General features: G+C 40.8%; 3 protein-coding genes across 12 annotated transcripts in view; 1 reads left to right on the top strand and 2 right to left on the bottom strand.

The window, feature by feature from the left end:
* Positions 1–1,985: 1,985 nt before the first annotated feature.
* On the bottom strand, positions 1,986–6,848 carry OSGEPL1 (O-sialoglycoprotein endopeptidase like 1). 2 transcript variants are annotated; one of them, XM_009975349.3, is made up of 7 exons: positions 6,637–6,848; positions 5,612–5,999; positions 4,553–4,757; positions 4,317–4,465; positions 3,670–3,800; positions 3,445–3,516; positions 1,986–2,324 (listed from the first exon to the last, which is right to left on the bottom strand). In XM_009975349.3, the coding sequence occupies exons 1-7, from the start codon at positions 6,846–6,848 to the stop codon at positions 2,231–2,233; spliced, it is 1,251 nt and encodes a 416-aa protein (XP_009973651.2). In that variant the 3' UTR covers positions 1,986–2,230. The 2 variants fall into 2 exon arrangements, with proteins under 2 accessions (XP_009973651.2, XP_032851114.2); XM_032995223.2 differs by having other exon boundaries at positions 5,612–5,994; positions 6,637–6,723.
* Positions 6,849–6,906: 58 nt separating this feature from the next.
* Positions 6,907–14,989, bottom strand: ORMDL1 (ORMDL sphingolipid biosynthesis regulator 1). Of its 6 annotated transcripts, XM_032995225.2 has the most exons (5): positions 14,563–14,709; positions 13,240–13,420; positions 10,758–10,909; positions 9,088–9,271; positions 6,907–6,995 (listed from the first exon to the last, which is right to left on the bottom strand). In XM_032995225.2, the coding sequence occupies exons 1-4, from the start codon at positions 14,568–14,570 to the stop codon at positions 9,136–9,138; spliced, it is 477 nt and encodes a 158-aa protein (XP_032851116.1). In that variant the 5' UTR covers positions 14,571–14,709; the 3' UTR covers positions 6,907–6,995; positions 9,088–9,135. The 6 variants fall into 6 exon arrangements, with proteins under 6 accessions (XP_032851116.1, XP_032851118.1, XP_032851117.1 ...); XM_032995227.2 differs by lacking the exons at positions 6,907–6,995; positions 14,563–14,709 and adding an exon at positions 14,877–14,989 and having other exon boundaries at positions 7,727–9,271; XM_032995226.2 differs by lacking the exons at positions 6,907–6,995; positions 14,563–14,709 and adding an exon at positions 14,877–14,938 and having other exon boundaries at positions 7,727–9,271; positions 13,240–13,433.
* Positions 14,854–20,664, top strand: part of PMS1 (PMS1 homolog 1, mismatch repair system component) — a 47,227-nt gene continuing 41,416 nt past the window's right edge. The window contains exons 1-3 of one of the 4 annotated variants that reach the window (XM_032995217.2): positions 15,088–15,340; positions 16,934–17,006; positions 17,754–17,907. In XM_032995217.2, coding sequence (XP_032851108.2) covers positions 17,776–17,907 — 132 coding nt within the window. In that variant the 5' untranslated portion in view covers positions 15,088–15,340; positions 16,934–17,006; positions 17,754–17,775. Of the gene's footprint in view, positions 14,952–15,031; positions 15,060–15,087; positions 15,341–16,933; positions 17,007–17,753; positions 17,908–20,664 lie in introns of those variants that run through there. The other 3 variants (XM_032995220.2, XM_032995219.2, XM_032995218.2) reach the window with 3 other exon arrangements.

Below are 20,664 nucleotides of genomic sequence, written 5' to 3'. Positions count from 1 at the left end.
ATTCAAGCCTGTGAAAAAATTCTTACAAAAGCACTATGTAACTAAGGTTTAAATTGTATAAACAAGCAGAGTCTGTGGTTGGTGGGCTGCTTCTTCCCTCATTTGAGCACTGTAAAACTTCAGAATGTCCTGTAGGAGGCAGTGGTTGTATTACTTAACGTAAGAAAACTGCTCACGTTGCTATAGATACTTTAAATTCCAAGTAAATGTTTTCACTTGTACTAAGTACTCTGAAACTTATTCAGATGTATTTCATGAAGATAGAATTTCAAGATGTAATTTAGGTTTAAAATATTACCAATTGTTTACCAGTTACTGAATGTATCTTAAAAACAATTTCTTTTTTTTCATTTTTCAACTGTGTAATCTGCTTTACTTGATTTTCTGAGATAGACCAGGAAATTGTCATGGTAGCATTTCTAATTCCTTGTTACAAGGTATCTCCACTTAAATATTTCAAAATGTCTGTACTATAATTACTTGGGGCATTGTTCCCATGTACTTGTTCTACAAGAGCTTTAAGTATTTTTTTTTAATTTAAAAAAACTAATCATTTTTTGCTGTGTAAATTCTCAAACACTTAATTGAGATGAGATAAACACAGTGATAGGTTAACATGCAAGAAAGCTGCGGTGGTGTTAGCATCCAGCTCCCTGGTCCAAGCAACAGTAGTTTTGAGGGGTATGCAACATACTGGAACTATTCCACCTCCAGTTCCTAAGGCTAGGTCCCTGGTGGGAAATCTGTATTGAATTTTATCAGCATTTACTGTATCACAAACCACAGCTATTTAGGGGTTTCTTCCTCCTAAATGTTCAGAAAGTTTGGAAGCAGGGCGAGACGCTTGAGCAGCAAGACTGACCGGCTTGTTGGTCCCAAGGAAGATATGACCAGCACTAAAAATTGGGATAATTGAGAGATTAGGTGTAATATGGAAGAAAAAGGGCTTTGCTCACTGCGAGCTTCACAAATTCCAGTCTTTCATCTCTGTTGAAATGAGTGAGCCAGATCTATAAACGTACTGCTGGGTAGGGCTTATGAAATGTTATAGTTAAATTTATTAAATGATACACTATTTTACCGAGAAGATAAAATACTTAATGATACAGATAAATTACTTTACACAAAGGTAAATTACAGTAGCTGAAATCTCATGAAAACGAGACTCCAGAAATGCCACGTAACAAAATGTAAATACTACTCTCAGTGTTTTTTGTTCAATGAGAGATCTTAACCTTCTTCCAAAAATTAAATATTGTCAAAAAAATAATGCATGTACCTTGTGGATTAGGTACATCATGCCCTCGAATTAAATAATTAAAAAAACCACAGGCAGCTTATCTTTTTATACCTGTCCCACAGATCCTAATTAATTGTTTGTATTTAAATAGAAGCAATTTTAAATATATGCATTATGAATTAAAAACTCTTTACTGTCATCCAATATTGAGGTGCTTAATGCTTGAAGTATTTATTCCAGTAAACACCATTGCAGTGAATAACAGTGTAAGTGTATATTATACTGATTATCAAAAGGCAAGGTCAAATAACCTGTTACTCATATGCAATCTCAGAACTTGCATCTTAACAGCTCACTTACACTGGTTTTGGGTTTACTGAGATGTTTCTTAAAAAAAAAAAAAAAAAAAAAAGGAGAAAAATGAAAGGCACGAGCCCTCTTGCTCCAAAATTTAATTTTGTATAATTAAGAATAGGCTTCTCGCACCAGCAGCAGCAAATTAGGTACTGTTGAAATTCAGTTGTACTGGCACAGCTAACGCACTGAGATCTTCCTGAAAATCTGTGCTCTCTTGTGTCTACTTTCTGTAACTCTTCAATCATGGAAGTTATAATTTTTTTTTAACATGTAGTGTAAATTATAAATCTTGCATAAGTTATGTATTATATTGTTAAATTATAATAGATATTGTAAATATATAAACATTATTGTAAGTTATAAAGTATAAATAATGTAGATATTTTCATTTGTGTAAGTTTACATTTATTAGGACGTGCACTTTTAATTTTTTTTCTTTTGTTACTGTTTTTATACCTAGAACTCTTAGACAGTTGTGGAACAGTAACTGGAATCCTTTTGGTGATACCACACCACATTTATATCTCTGACAGGTGATTTTCAACACTTGTAAACCAAGTACTGTCAGTAAATGTAACAGTGTTGAAACAGTTTTTATTCAACAATATATAAGTGCATTTACTTAGAAACTTTTTAAGATGCCAGCCATTGTATCTTCTTTTTTAGTTTTGGCACCTTGATGGAATCTTCTTCAACTCTTTTAGAAATATCAATTCCAAGGGGAGCTCTAGAAAATAATAAAATAAGGATGTATTTGTTAAAAAATAAGTAACATCATGGCTGTATCACAGAGAAGTGCAGATTCACAGACCTTGTTTACAGTGAGCATGAGAGTCACAGTTTTTGTGCAGATTCCTGCACTGTTAAGACTGTGTGACCACTAAAACGGTCCGTCTGAAGCTGTACCTAGACACAGCTTCACAGGGGGGAAGTGTCTGATCTGCAGCCATGCTGAAGCCAGGAAACACACCTGTCATTTCAAAGCCACCTTTGGGGATTGCTGTTTTATTTAGATTCTGATTTTAGTTGATAGTTCTTTTTGCATCTCCCTGATGAATGCAAGACACAGTAGAAATTCACAGATACTTCTTCCTGTGGTAATCTTAATGTATAGTCTACAGCAAGTAAAACTCAGTATTTTATTCGCTGAGACATATAAAGAAAGTTATCTGTGAAGAAGAGTATTTTACAATTTTTCATGTGAAAATTATGAAGCAACTTTTTTTTTTTTGTCCTGAAACCTTCCAAGTTTCCTTTCCTGGAAATGGAAATGGGAAAAACCTGAAAAAAAATACAAGTTTAAGACCAGCTGGTAGTTTTAAAATACTAGAATTTTGTTTGGCCTTAAATCTACTTAAATCTATAGAACAAGTCTTACCTAACAAGTCATTAAAAAAAATAATCAGTTTTAGGTAAAAAAAAAAAAAAGTATTATCAGGTGTTCTATGTCAATTTTTTTCTTTTTTTTTCCAAATTGATTGCTCATTATGAATACACAGTTCGACTTGAAGCATTTTGATTTATGTCTACAGCGACTGAGAAGCTAGGGGCAAGTGTATTACACCTTAACTTGCTCCAGTTTTCCACCACCACAATGCTAATAGGTAATAATACATAAAACTGTTATAAGGTAATGTAACTTTCTGAGCCAAAGCAAATGTAAATGCCAAACACCATCATTTGTATTTCACAACTACATTGAAAAGGATGTGCTGGTAACTTTTTAAGCTTATATGCACTGCAAAGATACTCCTCATCAGCTTCTGCTACTCCCTTTAGCCTATACCTCCTTCCTCTTCCCTTGACTAGTGAGTAAGTGAAGAAAAAGACTGAATTGAGTCACTTACTTTGGTTCATAGCAGATGCCGTCAGTACTATGTAAAACACCAAGTCCTGCACGTAACCTTTCAATGCCATTCCTAAGCAAGAAAGCAATCATGTGAAAAGGTACAGCATAACCCCCTGCATCTGTGTAGGTATGTGGTTCAGTCACCATAAACAGAAGTTCCTGAGTCTGATCTCAACTTTTAAAGAACACTGTAGAAACATAGGCAAAGAGAAACAACTCTTACCATGCAATCATAACACCATTATCAGTGCACAGTCTTGGAGGAGGACACAGAAAACCAAAATCATTTGCATCTGCCAAAGTCTGTAGACCTTTCCGGATATACTGATTACTTGCAACTCCTCCTGATACAACCTGAGAGCCGTTTCCAAAAGAAAAAAGACGTTAACTCAAAAGTACTGATGGGTCACATTCTACTACCATCCTATTTAAAAGAAAGGTTATCAGATGAAGTTCTGAAGACAGCGATAAATAACATGCTTGAAGATTAAAACATATCTCTGTTGATGAAAAGATATCCGAAATTAGTATAAGTGAGCTTATTCTGCTAAAAGAGATTCCTGGATAAAAGTGTGTTACAGCTAGGGCAGCTGTCCAGTACTGGGGAGCAACAGGTCAAATTACGTGGCCTGAATTGTTATGGAAGGTCAGATTAGAGGATAAGAAAATCTCTTCCTAGCTTAAAAACAAGTTATGAAAGACTTTATTATAAACATTTATATGACTATTACTTGAATCCTGGTATTTTAATAATGTAATACATACTGACATCTTCCTCACGTGTCAAGGGAGAAAGTACAACAAGGCATCTGCATCTTCAAATGATGTTACAGTCAAATACAAAAAGGGGAAAAAAAAATGTATACCTACCAAAGTTGCATTTTTTGATGATAATATGTTATTTTTTAAGCAGAACAGCATGGCTCGATATGTCCGCTGGATAATATGAACGGCCACTGCGTGCTGCACGGCAGCAGCAATATCTTTAACGCAGGAGAGGATCTCACCTTCTCCAATACCTGCAACAATGTATGATCAAACAGGTTTTCTAGAGTATAGGTCCTCAAAACCACCGTTTGTATATACCTGACTTTGTTTAAAAATACCTTCTTCTTCTTCTTTTTGTATAATGGCTTTATTGACACAGGTCTGAAGTCCAGAAAAAGAAAAATCACAGTTACGATATTGTTGCATGGGAAGCCTGAAAGTGTGCTGTTGCCGGTTTCCAGTCTGAGCCAAGTGCTCTATCGCCTTCCCCCCAGCCATGCCGTGGCACTCGGGGTGCTTTCTTAAAGACAGTCTTCTTGCTACCTAAGGAGATAGTAAGCAACGGACTTGAAATAGAGAGATACATTATTTATCCCGTAACTGCATGACTGTATTGTAGTCCATGGAGTAAAACTAGACACCACAAAATCCAGCCCAACCTGTAATTATGGACAGGGCACAGCAAGGACAAGACATATGCCAGCTGGCTTTTTTTTTTTTCCTGGAAGTTCTAGAACAATTTGGACAAACCTGAGGATCAACAAATTTTGCCAGAAACACAAACTACCCAATTTTTATGCTATAGGAAACACATAGGACTGTGTTACCAGATAAAGTTGGTTTCAAATTTCAACAATCCTCTTTCTGACTCCACTTACTCCCCGATTTTTTTAAGACACAGAAATACTGGTTAAAAAACGCTTGTGTTTGAAAATAAAACTGCAAATGACCGATTTTACAGATTGTCCTCAGTCACCCAGAAAACTTAGGTGATTCTGAAAGTCAAACCAGGCTTTTCAAACTGTACCAAAAAAGGGTAATAAATGTTTTAATATGTACCGGTTTAAACCTGACAGTATCCTTTAAAATATCACTATAAATCTTCTCAAATCCATAGAGCTTGTTTGTATAATGGGTGTCACTGAAACTTCCAACACTAGTTTTGCTTATGTTCTCTATTTGCTAAAAATATTACTAATTTTCGTATGTTACAACTGATGCTATGCACAGATTTTTAACAGCCTCTTGTGTCTTAAATCTATGGTATTTCAAAACAGATAAAGTTAAGTAAAGCCCATATTGCACTATATTACTGTCCTCAGGCTGATGATAATAGTACCATTATGTAGTATAACTGCAAGAAAAAAAAAAAAATCACTTAGATAAGGAAATGCTACCTTATCCAGCATGTCACCCGGTGCTATGTCTATGGACTGTCCAAGCAGAAGGAAATCTGAAACTCCTTGTGCTACTGCCAAGATGCAGTGGCCTCCAGAGAGTAAAAGAACTAAGAAGGGAAAGTCCAGGTGATGCGTGAGTCTGACGGTCAGTGCATGAGCCTCCATGTGATGAATGGGTATGAACGGCTTCTGGTACGTGTTCACCAAGTCCGAGCTGTACTGCAGCCCCACGCCAAGGCTCAGTGCGAGTCCTGGTTTTACTGTAGTTGCAATAGCTGCAAGCTCACGGACAGAGACTCCACTGACACTAAGCGCCTCTTTTACTACTTGCTCGATGTTTTCTCTGTGAAGCTGCTGTGCCACCACAGGAATTATTCCACCTGCTCTAGTAAAAACAAAGAATTAACAATGTATTTGCATTTTGTAACAGATAGAATGGCATCAAAACAGATTTCAAACACCTCTTAACCTTGCCATATCCTGCCTGTTTCCTTAGTAAATTCTCAAATGCCTTGTTTAGTGTAAAGGGCATCACTGAAGTGAGCATAATTATCACTGGGAAGTCAGAAGAGGATGTAACTTGCCCTTTTTTGGCACACATACCTCTTAGATGTACCTCAGTGCTGTTCCAAAGCAACATCTGTAACAATATTTACAAGCCCTCACTTGCTGGTTCATTTACTTAGCCACCACTACCTATATTTGATTCATTTTGCCTTTAAAAAATTGAGACATTTGGTGATTTTGACAGTAATGATTTCATCTTTAATTCAAGTTAGATAATTCCTCTCTTTTTGAAAGAAAATACTAGAGGCAACTTGTTAAATGCACAGCTTGCTTGCCTCACCCTTCGTAATATCTCAAGCAGAATGTGTTGCAGCTCAAGGGATAGATCTTTACACCTACCCGCCTCCTACTGAGTTTTCTAGAGGAGAGAAGACTTTTACGCAGATGGCATTACAAGTAGGAATAACAGTGTGATCATCAGTAAGGCGAAAGCCCCGAGAGAAGTATATTCTTACTGTAAATGGACTTCCTTCTGACAGCGCAGCGCTTCTCCCAGAACGTTGCCGGCATCGTCCACCACAGCAGCGCCCGTGTCATCGCAGCTCGTCTCTATCCCCAGAACCAGCTTCCGAAGGTGCCGTTTCCCAGAGTGAGCAGAGCAGCTTCTCAGCCACGCATCTGGGCCGTGTTTAACCGATTTCAACAGGCTTTTGGCGATGCTGTTCATTGTTCAAAATCTATCGGGTAGTTAGGTCTAGAAAACAACTGTAGAGTTGTTTTACTGGAGGGTTTTCCGGCATGTGCTCCGGTCTGATTTTCTGAAGAGGTGATACTACTTTTAAAGTTACAAATGACCCCACATTATGTTTAAGACCTTAAGGAAGACAAAAAAAAAAAAAAAAAAAGACAACTAAGTGTTGGGAACTAATGCCTTTGTTTTACCTTAATCATGCTTCGGGAGAGTGCTCTGCCCACGCTTGCCGTGTACGGGGAGGGACGCCCCGACCACGAAGGACGCCCGTGCCCCTCCGCAGAGCCCTTCGCCGCCCCCCGCGCCCGGCTGCCAGCAGTGCTGACCCCCAACTCCCCTTCTGCCGGCTCGCTCCCCTCCTCCGCGGCCCCACGGAACCGCCTCCGCGGGCGGCGGGTCAAGGCGCCCCGGCCTCCCGCTCCCTCCGGGCCCGGGCAGCACCCACCGCCCGGCCCCGCCCCCGCACCCCGGCTCACGGCCACCCGCGGGCCCGGCCCACGGCCGTGGGCCTGCCGCCCACCCGCGGGTCACGGGGCGGAGCCGGCGCAGGCGCAGAGCGGCTCGGCCCGGCCCGAGCTGCCGCCGCCTCAGCGCCCGGCCGGGCGGGAACCGGGAGCGGGCGGGATGCCGCACGCCGAGAGGTTTGCACAACCGCCCGGCCCGGCCCGGCCCGGCCCGGCCCGGCCCCCCGGGGCTCTGGGCCGGGCAGTTCCGTCCCCTCCACACAGCACAGCGCTTTTCGAAGGGCTGGGGTGGCCTGGGGGTGGCCATTTTAAAATTACAGTTACCGCTCTCTGTACCAATAACACCAAGAATTACTTCAAGTGCTAAAAAAATTTCTTAACTCACTTTTATTATTTTTTTTTTCTTTTAATATCATCTTTATCAAGAAAGTAAATAGCCAGAAGATTCTCTTAGCAAGAAAAGAAGTATGCCACTCCGGGCTTTTTTTTTTTTTTTTTTTTTTTTTTTTTCCCAGCTCACTGGCTGTCGCTGCAACCAAAATGTAAATCAAGTCTTAAATGGAGTCTTCTGTTAAATCTGAGCCGGTTTTGGCTGACAGACATACGGTATACTTCAAAATTACTCATTTTTCCAAGATGACAGAGAAATAAGCGCTCAGAGCTCCAGATGTACCTCCTACACTCTAGTTCCAGAGTTGATTATATACAAGACTACTCAGTACTACATAGTACCCCTAAAACACAGCATTCCTCCACATTTCCAAGACATGCAAATTATCTATACCTTTCTTCTGCAAAAGCATACAGTTCGTTCATGTGATTTGCCTATTCACCTACTTCTAGTTTGGCTTCTAAGTCGTAACCTAGACAGAGTTTCTCTCTTCGTGTTCTGACATTGCTGCTCTCTACTTGAGCTGCTTCTCCTGCACCAGCAGCAATCCTTTTCCCCACCATTACAGGCCTCTCAGCTACTGAAAAGTAACCCATCAGTCAAGTGTCAGAGAAAAATAGTCAAAAATCCACACCTTAAAAGAAATTTAAATTTTTCAGGATGTCCCATTTACACATAGAAAAGTCAGTATCCTGGTAAGCAAAATGAAATAAACACAACAGTGGCAACTCGTAAAAGCGTACATAAACTGAGCTATCAAGTTGATGTAGAAATCCCCTGAGCTGACAGTTAAGGACTTTCTTCAGTCTTCGTGACAAAAAAAAAAAATCACAACAGATAAGGCATGAATTACACCACCAGTTTATGCTAGCTGTCACAGTACTTACTGCGAGACAAGCTTCTACAATGCAGTAACAAGCACAACCACCTACAATCCATACAGCAGAAACTAGCTACTTTCACCTAATCTAAGAATGCAGCCTCACCAGCCCTTGGTATTGAGGATCCTGGATTTATATGTAAAGTTACCATTTGCATCATGGTTGACTGGGTATTTATAAAACCCTGCTCTCCATTTCAGCTGTTACTTGCACCTTCCTTACAAGTCACCTGCGTCAGCCAGGCACACACACAGTCTCAGTGGGGATTACGCTTTGGAGCTGGGCCTGCCCAGCTCTTCATGGAAATCTTTCTCCTAGAGGTCTCCGATTCACATTTAAGTATTTGAAGGCATCTTCTTATAAGCTCAACTTTCATCCCAGACAGTGCTGCAGGAAGTAAGACTTGTCTCTCAGATGTAAAAGCATCCCTCATGAGTACGGTTAGATACACAGCACAGCACGCTACTTGTTTCCTTCACCTGGGGAGCAGCAGCCATGTCAGGAGCGGTCAGCACCAAACCTTCTGCTTAATATTTATTGATGCCAAAGATTCGAACACCATGCAACTGTGGCAGCTTGGGGATCAGCACGGTCAGGAGAGAGGTCGTGTTGAGGATAAAGTGTGTTGGATCATACTTGGTGTAGAAACTCGCCAGAAAGTACCTGCGGGAGAAAAGGGAGCACGCATAGCCCATGACACCCTTGTCTGAAAAATAAACAAAGCATAGCTGAAAGAAGTGCTTTAGTAATCAGTAATATTCCACTGGTTAACAACTGATCTATTCCCGTATTGAATATCTCACCTAAGCTTCTAGAATATCTGCAGAAAAATTATGGAAAAGTCTCTTCTTCCCACACTTCCCAAGTTGCTAAAAACCAATTCTGCCAATACTTCCCTCCAGCACCTCTCTCCACCCTTCAAGCTCGAGTCTGACTTCTGCAGCTACAAGCCTGATTTATGATACAGGTTTTAAATAGTTTGCTACCAAAATATCTGCAGTTCTGCTACCCTACCATGATCTGTGACAAAACATTTGACATTTTTCAGTGCAAAAATCATTTAAGATGAGCATATCTGGGATCGGCGTGATTTTAAAATGCTTCCCATTTGGCAGATGTTTCCAGCACCTTTTTCTTTTAAGCTAGCCCACAACCTGTTCAACTGCAAGAATAAGCAAATGTGCCTCAGAAAAACCAATTCACCACCAACTTCTTTACGCTTTGAGCCAATAATTTCATCTTGTTCTTTGCAAAAACTAGTCAGAGAAATGAGGCTATCACATTGTTGGGGTTTTCTTCCCAGCAAAACAGAGATGTTTATTCAGCTACTTACACATCATTAGTTCACTAACAGAACCATACACAAGTGTTACGAACACAGAATTCCCACTGGAAAGTGGGAAGCGAAACAGGATTTTTTTCTTTTGAGGAGTTATATATGTTTTTTCAGTTCCTATCCTTTGTGAGCCAACTTTATAAACACAATGCAGGATCTTCCCTTCCCCCCCAACCCTGCCATGCAAGTGGGAAACTTCCTTCAGGGAAAAACAGAAAGGCTTTTAAGAGTTGCATATTAAATAGGTATCTGATTTCCTTTAGTTACACAACCATACTTTTGTGGACAGAGACAGGTGGTGTAGAATTTCTAATCTATTTACCTAACTAGCGTAAACAGAAGACAATCTGTACAAAGCAAAACCTACATGCAAAATCCTGGAACCCATTCAGTGAGGACTGCCACTCTCATTGTAACTCACCAGTTGCAAAATGGTTAATCGATGCTGTCATGTGCTAGACAATTAGTTTAGCTTTCCAGTATTTATGACTTCACAATCTCTTAAAGAACTTCAAGAGTTCACAGTTACGTTTTCCTCAGGTCATTTCTAATCTTTAAAACCTGCTCTATTAATAACTGTTTACAAACTTTGACTTCAGTTCATGAACTGGAGTGTCAAAAGCTGCAGGGAGAAAGGTTGTTGATTATAGGGCCTGTAAATGTGTACTCCCTATCTCTGTGATGTAGAGACAAACAAACAAGCAAAGAAAGAGAGAAAATCCTCTTAGAATGTAAATTGCAACCCATTTTGTTGCAGCTTTTGAAATCATGGTTTTATGATTCAATTAATCCATAATACAGTTTTGAACTCACAGAATTATAGGAGAAATTGTGAAGAATTTTCTTGAAGATGTAAACTGTACTCCATAATCCAGTTGTTCCCAGTGTGTTAGTAGCCTAGCTTTCCCCTGATCAGGTGTTTCAAAAGGAGTTCCCTTTACTGCATGCAAAAACACATACATTCCCTGGGGGAAATAAAAAGTGAATACAGTGGCACTTTTAGCTATAGTTTTTTTATAATCATTACATTGTTTAATGCATTGTAAAAAAAAAAAAAAAAAAGTAAATGAATGCTCACCCAGAAGAGCTGCTGACCTGTAATGTCAAATTATAGAAGAAAGAGGAAGAGACAAGAAGTGATTTGCCAAAGGTTGTACAGTCAGTGCACAGTCAGAATTAAAGCCAAAGTCTGTCACATCCAATCCACTGCCTTGTCTTCTACGTTAGGTGGCAAAAATTGCATGAAATCAACCAAATTTTAACAAGCACTGTAACATGTTTAGGGCTGCTGATTATATTACTACTTTCCTAACACAGTGTTAACTGAGTTATGAGGCAGAGCCTGCACAAAGCAAAAATCTATCTACAAATGCTAGCAATATTACAAGAAATTTTGAAAGTTCTCTCATCCCCTGCCCAGCTTCAAATACTTAGAAGCAGACTACCAGCAACCTGTTGAATACCATCTGTCTAGCCCTTTGCTGCCTCTTTCTAACCACCCTGGACTTTCTTTGGGGCTGTTTGTGTTTGATGGGAGCATGCCACATCTGGTCTGTTCTAAAAGATCAATTTGGGCCCACTGACCTCAGATAGGGGGGTCTGCCCTCTTCTGGTTTTAATAAACTGTTGGTTTCTATCAAAGAGAGCACACCAACTCTCAGCAAGAGTCTTCGTCAGAAAATATCAAAGACTTCCTTTTCTTTCTTTCAGGTTCTTTCTTATGCATATACAGAAACTGTTACAGAAAAATCGTATTTATTACGAATTCTTATAAAGGAGGTGAAATTTAAGCAAGTTATCTCACATCGTCTTCTACTTTTCTTGGCACAGCCCCCTGACCAGAGGCCTATTAACCTAAGAGAATTAATTTGCTGAATTAATTCTTTGATTCATGGTGTTTGCAGCATCTCGGTTTTAATAATTTAACCAAAAAGGCACTTTTAGGACAGAGCCAAATGCTTACTACGCGTCTTATGGTACTTGCAGGAGGGACCACCAAAAATACTTTCAAGGTCAGCGAAGAGTTTTCCATTAGTGGAAATCCAAAGTTTTTTTCTTTGTCAAACCATTCAAGGATTTGTTTCCAAAAAACTGCCATCACAATACTGAAATATATGGAAGTGCAGTTCATACTTATCTTCGACTAAAAAACTACTTGCTGTACATGCTCTCATCCCTGTTGTCATTATAGCTACTTGCAATGAATTCAGTAAGGCATTTGGGAAATATTTAGTAATACTTGTCTCTGCCAACATCTTCTGAAGTCAGGCACGTCCGACATACAAAATGCTCTAATGATGCTTACAATCCCGCTATGAGTTTCAAACCTATCTACAAAAATAAAAAGCTCAATTCAAGAGGATATTATCCAACCTCAGTCTTTAAAATGAACTATCATTTTCCTAAATAAGGAAGAAGTTATCTTTTTGTCAAGAGTTCTTTGCTGTTAATCTTACAAAACTGAGTAAGCAAACCTCAAGCATGATGTAAACTCCTGGATTATGGCCCTCTTTTTTCTAAACTTGGCAGGACCAATATACATACTTGCATTACTTTAAATGATTACAACAAAATTATGGCATCCTGGGGAAAGAAGGCAGAAAGATTCTGAAGGTCTCCAGCTTCAAAATCCTTTTGCATACAAAAGGAATCATGCAAATCACAATCCACTGAATAACAAATGGTTTCAGGACTTGGGTCACAGTAGTCCAGATTTTCCCACTGCTTTCATGTAAGATTTTTCTTATGTCTGTAGTGACAAAGTTGTATGCTGAAGTCATTGTGAGTTAAAATTTATCTGCCTTGATCAGAAATCAAAGCAAGAAAAAGAATGGAAATGTTTCTGTCCAAGGAAACAGGTAAAGTGCTGAAATTAAACATTTTGGGATACTAACAGATTTATTTAGAAACATTAGCAGGTAATATCCAAGAATTAAAAATGTAATACTTTTTATGGATTTAGCACAGCTCTATGAATATACAAAACACTAAAAGTTGGATGGCATGATGATTTTATGTTTGCAAGATTCTAGCTTAATTAAACGCATTTTAGAAGAATACATAAACTACGCAAGGAATATTTCATGTCTTTTGTGCTTAAATCCAAAGTGATCATGTATCACTCCTCCTCCCCAAAACAGCCAACTCACTTAATAGCAGATAAGCCAAGGAGAGGTGGTGTTTTGGCTAGCTGGATTTCATTATCTATACAGAATGGCTATTTTTCTCTTTTCCTGCTACTAAAAATAAATCAGTATGAACAACTTTTCAAAGTTTGTTACAAGAGAGTGCTTACCAGGTTGTGAATCACATTTGTTAAAGTCCAGGCGACAGGGACACTAAAGAAAGGAATGCTGAGCAAGACAATGTGCAGCATGCCGACTCCCAGCGCGTACGTCAGCCACATTCCACGACTGTTCATCACACGCGTGTTTGGATTTACCTCGCTGTGCGCAACTCCTACGTTCATTTTTACCCTATAAAACAGATCTATTTGAAGATTGAGACTACTGTTACAGAGAGGTACTTAACATGCAGTTTTCAAATTTGGGAAAAGGCTGTTTTAAATAAGCAGGTCTGGAAGGAACACGGTGCATCAGCCAAGATGTACCTCAAGATCTTCAAAGTATGGTTTATAGAGAAGTCACTACAAAGGGGCTGCTGGGAACTGTTTTTTTGTTTTGTTTTGTTTTTGTTTTAAAAAAGCCCAAACAAATAAACCCCACATGCCAGCTGCAGAAGGGACATTTAAAAAAAACGGTAAGCTGTGCTGTTAGAAGCTCAAGTTGCAAACCAGTAAGAAACCAAGCTTTGTAACTTTTGTCCTCTAAATTCTTTTCTCTGTCCACAACAATATCTGCAGTTCTTTTTCACTTCCCACAACAGACAATTATCCTCCTGTTTCTTGTTCATGTAATGGCTAGTGAAGAATTCTGCATATACCAATTGCCCACCTACTGCTAGAAGAATGAACAAGGACTAATTTATGCCTGCTTTTCTTGCAGAAGAGCACAGATATCAAGTTTTCCTCTTCCCCCCACCTGTTAGTTTTCAGACCGACATCTCCATCTTTCAAATCTGGCTGAAATTAGCCAACGGGTTCAGAAGTTTTCTAAGTGACAGGCATACACAGAGACACACAGAACTATTTCATAATGCTGATTTCTTCAAGAGATTGGCAGAACTTACTAGAGGTGACGCTCTCGTCCTGCTGTATTAAAATTTATAATGATATTTTTTTAAAAAATCGTGGCATACTTCATACTCACGTGATCTGTGAGACCATATTAATTTATGGGAGTGGGGTGGAGACTTTTAAACTTCCTTCTAAATCAGTCTACAAAAGCACTGTTTAAACAGCAAAAATTGCGTGCTTTTGGTAGGAAATTTGTCTCTTACACTTGCTCAGTGCTGTAAAGCACTGCGATACCCAAGTATTTTGCAATATTAACAACGGGCCGTAGCATAAAAAGAGATGTGATGAACCTAAAACTGAACCGCGACAACGCTGACTTTAGTCAGTATTTGCCGCAAAGTGTTTCAAAACGTGCAGGTAACAAGCTCCCCGAGACGGGCGAAGGGAGGAGGGGCGCAGCCCCGCCGCTAAGCCCAGACGTACCTCGACATAATCTACCACCTCCTCCTGTTGTTTTCCCCTCACGGCTCTCGCCTGATCAGGCGGGCGCCTCCTCACGGCTCGCCGCACCACCGCGTTTTCCCTCCAGCCCCGCAGAAGCGGGACGCTTTGCCCGCAGACCCGGCGCAGGGGCCGGGGCCTGCCCCCGCGGCTGACCCCGCTCCCGCCGCCCGCCTCAGGGCCGGGCCGGGCCGGGCCGGGCCCGGCAGCCGCCGCCGGGCGCCCCTGGGCCTGCTCGGCAGCCGCGGCGGCCCAGCCTGCCTTCCCGCCCTCCGCCTTCCCCAGCGCGGCCCCACCTTGCCGCAGACCCGCCGGCCTCAAGCGCTGCCGCTGCCGCCGCCGCCGCCGCGGAGCCGGAGCGCCGGCCGCAGGTAGAGCCGGCCGCGGCGCCGTGGGCAGGGCTGCCGCCGAGGGGAGGGGGAGGCGCCGCCCACACCGCCCACGTGAGCGGCGGCGGCGGGTGCGCCGTGGAGGCGCAGGTAGCGCAGCCCCGGGGCCCTGCGGCGGGAGGGAAGGGCGGGCGGAGGGGCGCGGTGCGGTGCCCGCTGAGGGAAGCGCCGCCGCCGCCTCCCTTCAGGCCTCAGCCGGGGCGGGGACGCTGCTTCTCCCGGGCGGCATCGCGGCGGGAACCGCAGCCGCCCCGGGGCTGCGAGGGACGGGCCTAGGCCCGGGCCCGGGCGTCCCTCGCGGCGGTGGCGGCTTGCTTTTACCCGCGCCGAGAAGCGGAACCGGGAACGGGGGAACGTTCGTGTGGTTTGAGGTGAACTCAGGGGTGACCGGCCGCAGGTTTTATCTGCAGCTTTTCTTCCTTACTTTCCCGCCTCCCCCCTCGCCCCACAACTGAAGGGTTACTTGAGTGCGTGTTCTGGGTGGGCTCCTAAGAGAGGTGGTTGTTGGAGGGGGGATTTGGGTGCTGCTCTAGAAATCTGTGAGGCTACAACTCTGAAGTTGAGGGGCTGTTTGTTGACAGTTTAGCTGATGGCGTCAAGTATTACAGCTGTTTAGAGAGTCCCCGTTGCTGGTGTGTCAGACTTTGTTTAGAGGGGTAAAAGTATTGCATCAGCGATGGTGCTCAAACAGAGGAAATACCGTGTCTTCCCCCTAAGCACAGATTATAATATGTACAGTCAGCAAAGAATTACAGCAGTAATGCGGCAGCCCTGCACAGGGTGATTTGGGTCCCGAGGAGGCGCACTGGGAGCTGGATCCTCTCCCAAACCGCCAGCATCAGTCAGACCTCATCGAAAATTTGTCTTTGGGATTTGCAACGTTTCTGTTTTAAGACCCTCCCTTGTCTCAGTCAGTGTCTGTTGATAAAGATACCCAGCTGTGAACTGGTACTTGTCGTTAGTAAATCACGAAGCACCTGACATGGGAGTCCTGTGTAACACGTGAATGCATGAGGAAACCTGCCTCTCTCAATGCGAGTACATGATTAATATTGGTCTGTCTTCAACAGCTCGTGGCTTCCCGTGCTCCTTCTCCAGTTTGTTTGGTGGAAAACTAATTTGTCAGGTCTTTTTACCACATCTGAAAGGCAAACTCCCTTTGTAATGTAAATAAGTATAAAGAGAAAATCTCTTTGTAGCTGTTCTTGGAAAAGTTTTAATGGTTCTTCCTCTTCAAAACACTGTTCTTTTTTTTTTTTTTTTTTTTTTTTTTTTTTTCTTCCCAAGTAACCATGGTTTTGCTTTGTCTTTTATGTATAAAGAGTGGCAGAGAAGTGTCCTGTAATTGTTCATCAGCTGCATATACCCTGTGGGATAGCGATGCTCTGGGGTGTTGGCTGGCCATAGTCCTTTGCTGTGCTCTGACGGTGTCAGGAGGAAATTTGGGTTCACTCCATTCCTCCATGCGTGCTAGTATCCTTGGGGCGGGTGCTGAGTGTGCGCTCTCTGTTTTACAGCAGAGAGCTTGGGCTGATGGGGATGCCAGGACTGCTGGGATTGTTTGCCGTTCAGTGTAAATAACATTACGTAACATAACCCAGTAAAGAGTGCTGCTGTGGAGAGAAGAAACCCAAGTCTGAACTATTACTGAGGTGCAGGGAGCTGTCTAGCAATTGCTCTTTCTCCCCCCCTTTCTCATATGCATGAAGAACTGTGTTAGAGTTCTTTGTGTTAGGCTACAAGGATCAACAAAAATTTTTCTTGGAGCTTGGTTAATTGTGTCTACTTGAGTATTGAAACAGAAATGCATGTAAAAATTTCCAGATCCGCTTATGATCTCTTTGTGGTAGTGTCTATAATGCAGCAGGACTTTTATAAACCTTTGTAAGTATTTTCAGGGACAAAAAAAAAAAAAAAAAGGCAAACCTACATTGGCTTATAAAATGAGAAATCTCAATTTTCAGGTGGAAGATACAGAGACGCAGAAATAAACTGACCTGCCTGAGGGCACACACTAATTCAGATCAGAAAGGCAAGGTGTGTAATTCAGAAGTTTTTTGGGTTTGTTTTGTTTTTCATTATTGCCAGTAGATCACATTGCCATTGAATATGGCTTTTGCCTCATTACCACTGTGCTTCTTCCCCACTTCTTTCCCAACTCCAAAGCAGTTACCTTAAGGTCATATTTCTTCCATGCGTTTTTAGGTGCTGGAAGTCATACGCACAAAACATCAGTGCTTAGCTCAGAAATTCTGAGTGTAGGGGGGAAAAAAATGATGTGAGGCTCTTGTAAAAATAAAATAAAATTAAGAAAGGATTCAGAAGTTCTATTTTTTTTGCATCAGTGCTGGAATTACACCTGATGCCAGGTAAATACCCTAGCAGAAGACATTTCTGACTAGCACTCTGTTACTATCTGGTCTGTCTACTCTGTTGTAATTGCAAGATCACAACTACATGTTATAGTAATTTAGAGATGACTGTATAAATGTGAGATAATACACTGCTTCACTCAGTATATCTCCGAATTTTTAAAGTTTTTCATTAGAAGTTTAATCTACTTAAAATAGCGTTTTCCAGTCTAGACCTGTGTTTCATTTCTTCCACAAGTCAAACTCCCATTGACTGCAGAGGAAGCTGGGACCTAATGTATCTTAAAAATTTTATTCTTCAGCCATAATGTTATGTTTTGCCTACATTTTAAATTTGCTGTGAAACAATTACTTAGAAATGTGTATTTGTAATGTGCCTTTTACATTATTTTTCTCTTATCTCTCTGTGAAGCTCCTCTGAATCTTATTCCACTATGAAACAGCTGTCGGCAGAAACCGTTCGTCTCCTTTCGAGTTCTCAGGTGATTACATCAGTTGTCAGTGTGGTGAAGGAGCTGATAGAAAATTCCTTGGATGCCAGTGCCACAAACATTGATATTAAACTGGTAAGTCCTCTTTCTCTTACAAAGAATTGAATGTAAAATAGGGCTTGAGGAACGTTGTTTCACTGAAAATGTATTTTTTAGGCTATCATGGTTTAGAGAATAGAAAGGTATTTATAGATATATATTTTAACTTCAAATAAAAACAGTCCAAAATCAGTTTCCATTAATGTTTTTCAGGCCCCACTGAAACAGTAAGGCATATTTATGCTCCTGAGTGTATCTTGGGGGGAAAAAACTGTCAAATGCTTTAATATTTCTTTTGCTACTTACAAATTACTTTTTCTGACTAATTGCTTGTTTTAAAAGATGTTGGACCTAAGTTTCACTGCTAGACTGGCATACTTAATGTTCATTACAAAATATTGTCAGGAAGGTGAAAATGGAAACAATGGAAAAGGTTGATGGCCATGCTAGATGTTTTTGTAGTATAAATTACTACTTGGTCCCTAATTAGCATGGTAAGCTCTGGCCATTTCTAATATTTTATTTTTATAAGATGCGTATCTTATAAAAGGTTGGCATATCACCCAATAATAGTTTCTGAAAAAAAGAAAATATTGCTTATGAAACTTCTGCTTTTTTTTTTTTCCAAATTGGGTAAAATGGCTAACTGATCAGCTTCTCTGGCTGCCATAAGTATTTCTGGTTTTGCAGTATTTTGTCAACAGACACATCATAGCAGTATCTCCTACTTAGTAAGAAAGTGTATTGCTACAGGCTGTATAGATGAATGTATCCAGAACTGCATTCAGTTTCCTTAACTGCAAATAACAGTGAGAGCTATTCTTGAATTAAGTGTTAGACAAATGCTCTTAATTAGGAGGGCAATTCAATTTCTGTTAGTTTCTTTGTCCCTGTCACTGCTATCTTTTCTGAATGAGTCTCAAGTGTTTTCCATCAGAGTACAGTTTCCTGCAGATGCAAAGGAACATGCCCGTTTGTTATTTGCCTTAAGTCAGCTGAAGATACTCTGTCTTCACTGTGGTCTGTGATGACTTTGTCTTGGTATTTAGTCTGTGTAGTATCTTGCTTCATGAGTAACTCTGAAGTGAATAGTGTGTGTACAGTTCTGGGGGTAAGGGTATCAGAATCAGATGCCGTGAGCTGATCAGTAGCTCCAAGAATTCAACAGAAGGTTTTGGAGCCTTCAGAAATTCTTAAAACAAACCTTGTCTCTCTTATTGGGGTGGCCATACAGATAGCCAGAGGAGAAAGCCCTCTAATCAGTGTGGGTTTCACAGTGCAATAACCAGCTGTTTCCATAGTGAGAGGTCCCAAATCAATTAAAAAGAGCATTTTCAACCCTTTCCGGTACATGAGTCATCTGTACTACTCTTACATTCTTTGTCAGTTCAGCCCAATCCAAATCACTGTATTTCTAAAACAAATAAAACAAACCTGGCATTATACAGGTTGTCAGTGAGTAAACGGCATTTGCTGATTGTTTTTCTGTGGGTAGAACAGGGCAGAAGAGAAAACCTGTACTTTGCGCAACTGTACAGAGTAATACTGTAAAAGAGTGGATTTTTTTTGTGATAAGAATATTTTTATATCTAAACACTTCTTTTTAATACATGACATTTAAATAAGGTTTGACCACATAATATAGAGCTCAATGACCACATTACCTCTGGATTAGTTCCGAAGCGTAATAGAGAATGGAAACATGGAAATTTTATTTTACAGCTTGATGTGTTGTTTTGGTTGTTTTTTTTTTTTTCCTGAAACTTGCAGCATTTTCATTGGTTTACCTTTCTAGTTGGATTAGGAAGTCTAGCTGATCCGTTCAGACTTGTTACCCAGTTTGCCTAAACAAAGACAGGAATGGCTTTTTTGGAGACAGAGAGGCAGGAGTTAACCTGCAGGTGTAATGGTTCTCAGGTAGAAATAGTAGCAGTGGTCAGTTGTAGTGGGAAGCTTTGGCTAGTGTTTTATTCTTATTAACTTCTTGGTTGTCCAAACTCCAATAGGTGATGTTACTGAGCATCTTTGCATTCTATATTAACTAGGTTTTACACAATATGGGGAAAAACGTCAGCTTATATTGTAGTTTTAGATGATGTGATATGACTTCAATTGCAATGAAAAGCCAGTTATTTGATTAGAAACTGAATTGTGGCCTTTCTATAAGGTGTCAAGTGGTATCTATTTATTAATTTGAACCTCAGACTTGTTGCTTTTAGAAATATGACCATGGTGGTGCTTGCCTTGTTGTTAGCAGTGGGGTGAGCTGCCTCTGTAGCATGGCTGTGCATTAAGCATATGTAGAATGATGGGTTTATTTTTGACATGATGACCTGGCTTCAGGTTAAAACATTGATGCAGCAATATAATTGCTTGTGTATGTATAAAAGACTCCACAGGCATCATTCTATCAGTTTCCCTGACTGACATCTAACAACAGCAATTTATGAGAATAATCAGCACAGTCTGACTGAGACCTGCATATTTCAATTAATAGAGAAGAACAACAGCCCGTGTTAGTAGTTGGAGAAAAGCTGGGATTCGGGAAGGATGAATCTTAGCTATAGGTTTGCTACTGTTATATGAAATGGCTGTTGTAAAAGGCAGACACTCGTTTCTGCATCTTTTTTTCCAGTGCATGAAGTGGGAGCTTTAATCCTTAGAACATTAGAGGAAGTCTAGCTCAGCATGAGGTTCCACTGTACACCTGATCCATCTCATGGCCTGAAAAGTAAAGTCCTACATCTATTTGCATGGCATTGCTAGACATTTCTGCCTCTCATGATCCATTCA

The sequence above is a fragment of the Tyto alba genome, unplaced genomic scaffold (assembly GCF_018691265.1).
Source record: "Tyto alba isolate M040663 unplaced genomic scaffold, T.alba_DEE_v4.0 Super-Scaffold_7, whole genome shotgun sequence".
Classification (NCBI taxonomy): domain Eukaryota; kingdom Metazoa; phylum Chordata; class Aves; order Strigiformes; family Tytonidae; genus Tyto; species Tyto alba.
This window is presented reverse-complemented; position numbering and strand designations above follow the sequence as displayed.

What these genes read in the sequence shown, in the direction of transcription:
- OSGEPL1 (XM_009975349.3), bottom strand. Translation starts at nt 6,848, where the DNA reads ATGAACAGCATCGCCAAAAGCCTGTTGAAATCGGTTAAACACGGCCCA. An exon ending in ACAAAAAGAAGAAGAAGAAG is followed by an intron (nt 4,466 to 4,552) that starts GTATTTTTAAAC and finishes ACATTGTTGCAG; the next exon opens with GTATTGGAGAAGGTGAGATC. An exon ending in GGCATCTGCTATGAACCAAA is followed by an intron (nt 2,325 to 3,444) that starts GTAAGTGACTCA and finishes ATTATTTTCTAG; the next exon opens with AGCTCCCCTTGGAATTGATA.
- ORMDL1 (XM_032995225.2), bottom strand. An exon ending in CAAATGTGATTCACAACCTG is followed by an intron (nt 10,910 to 13,239) that starts GTAAGCACTCTC and finishes TATTTCCCCCAG; the next exon opens with GGAATGTATGTGTTTTTGCA. An exon ending in ACAATTTCTCCTATAATTCT is followed by an intron (nt 9,272 to 10,757) that starts GTGAGTTCAAAA and finishes TTTCTCCCGCAG; the next exon opens with GTACTTTCTGGCGAGTTTCT.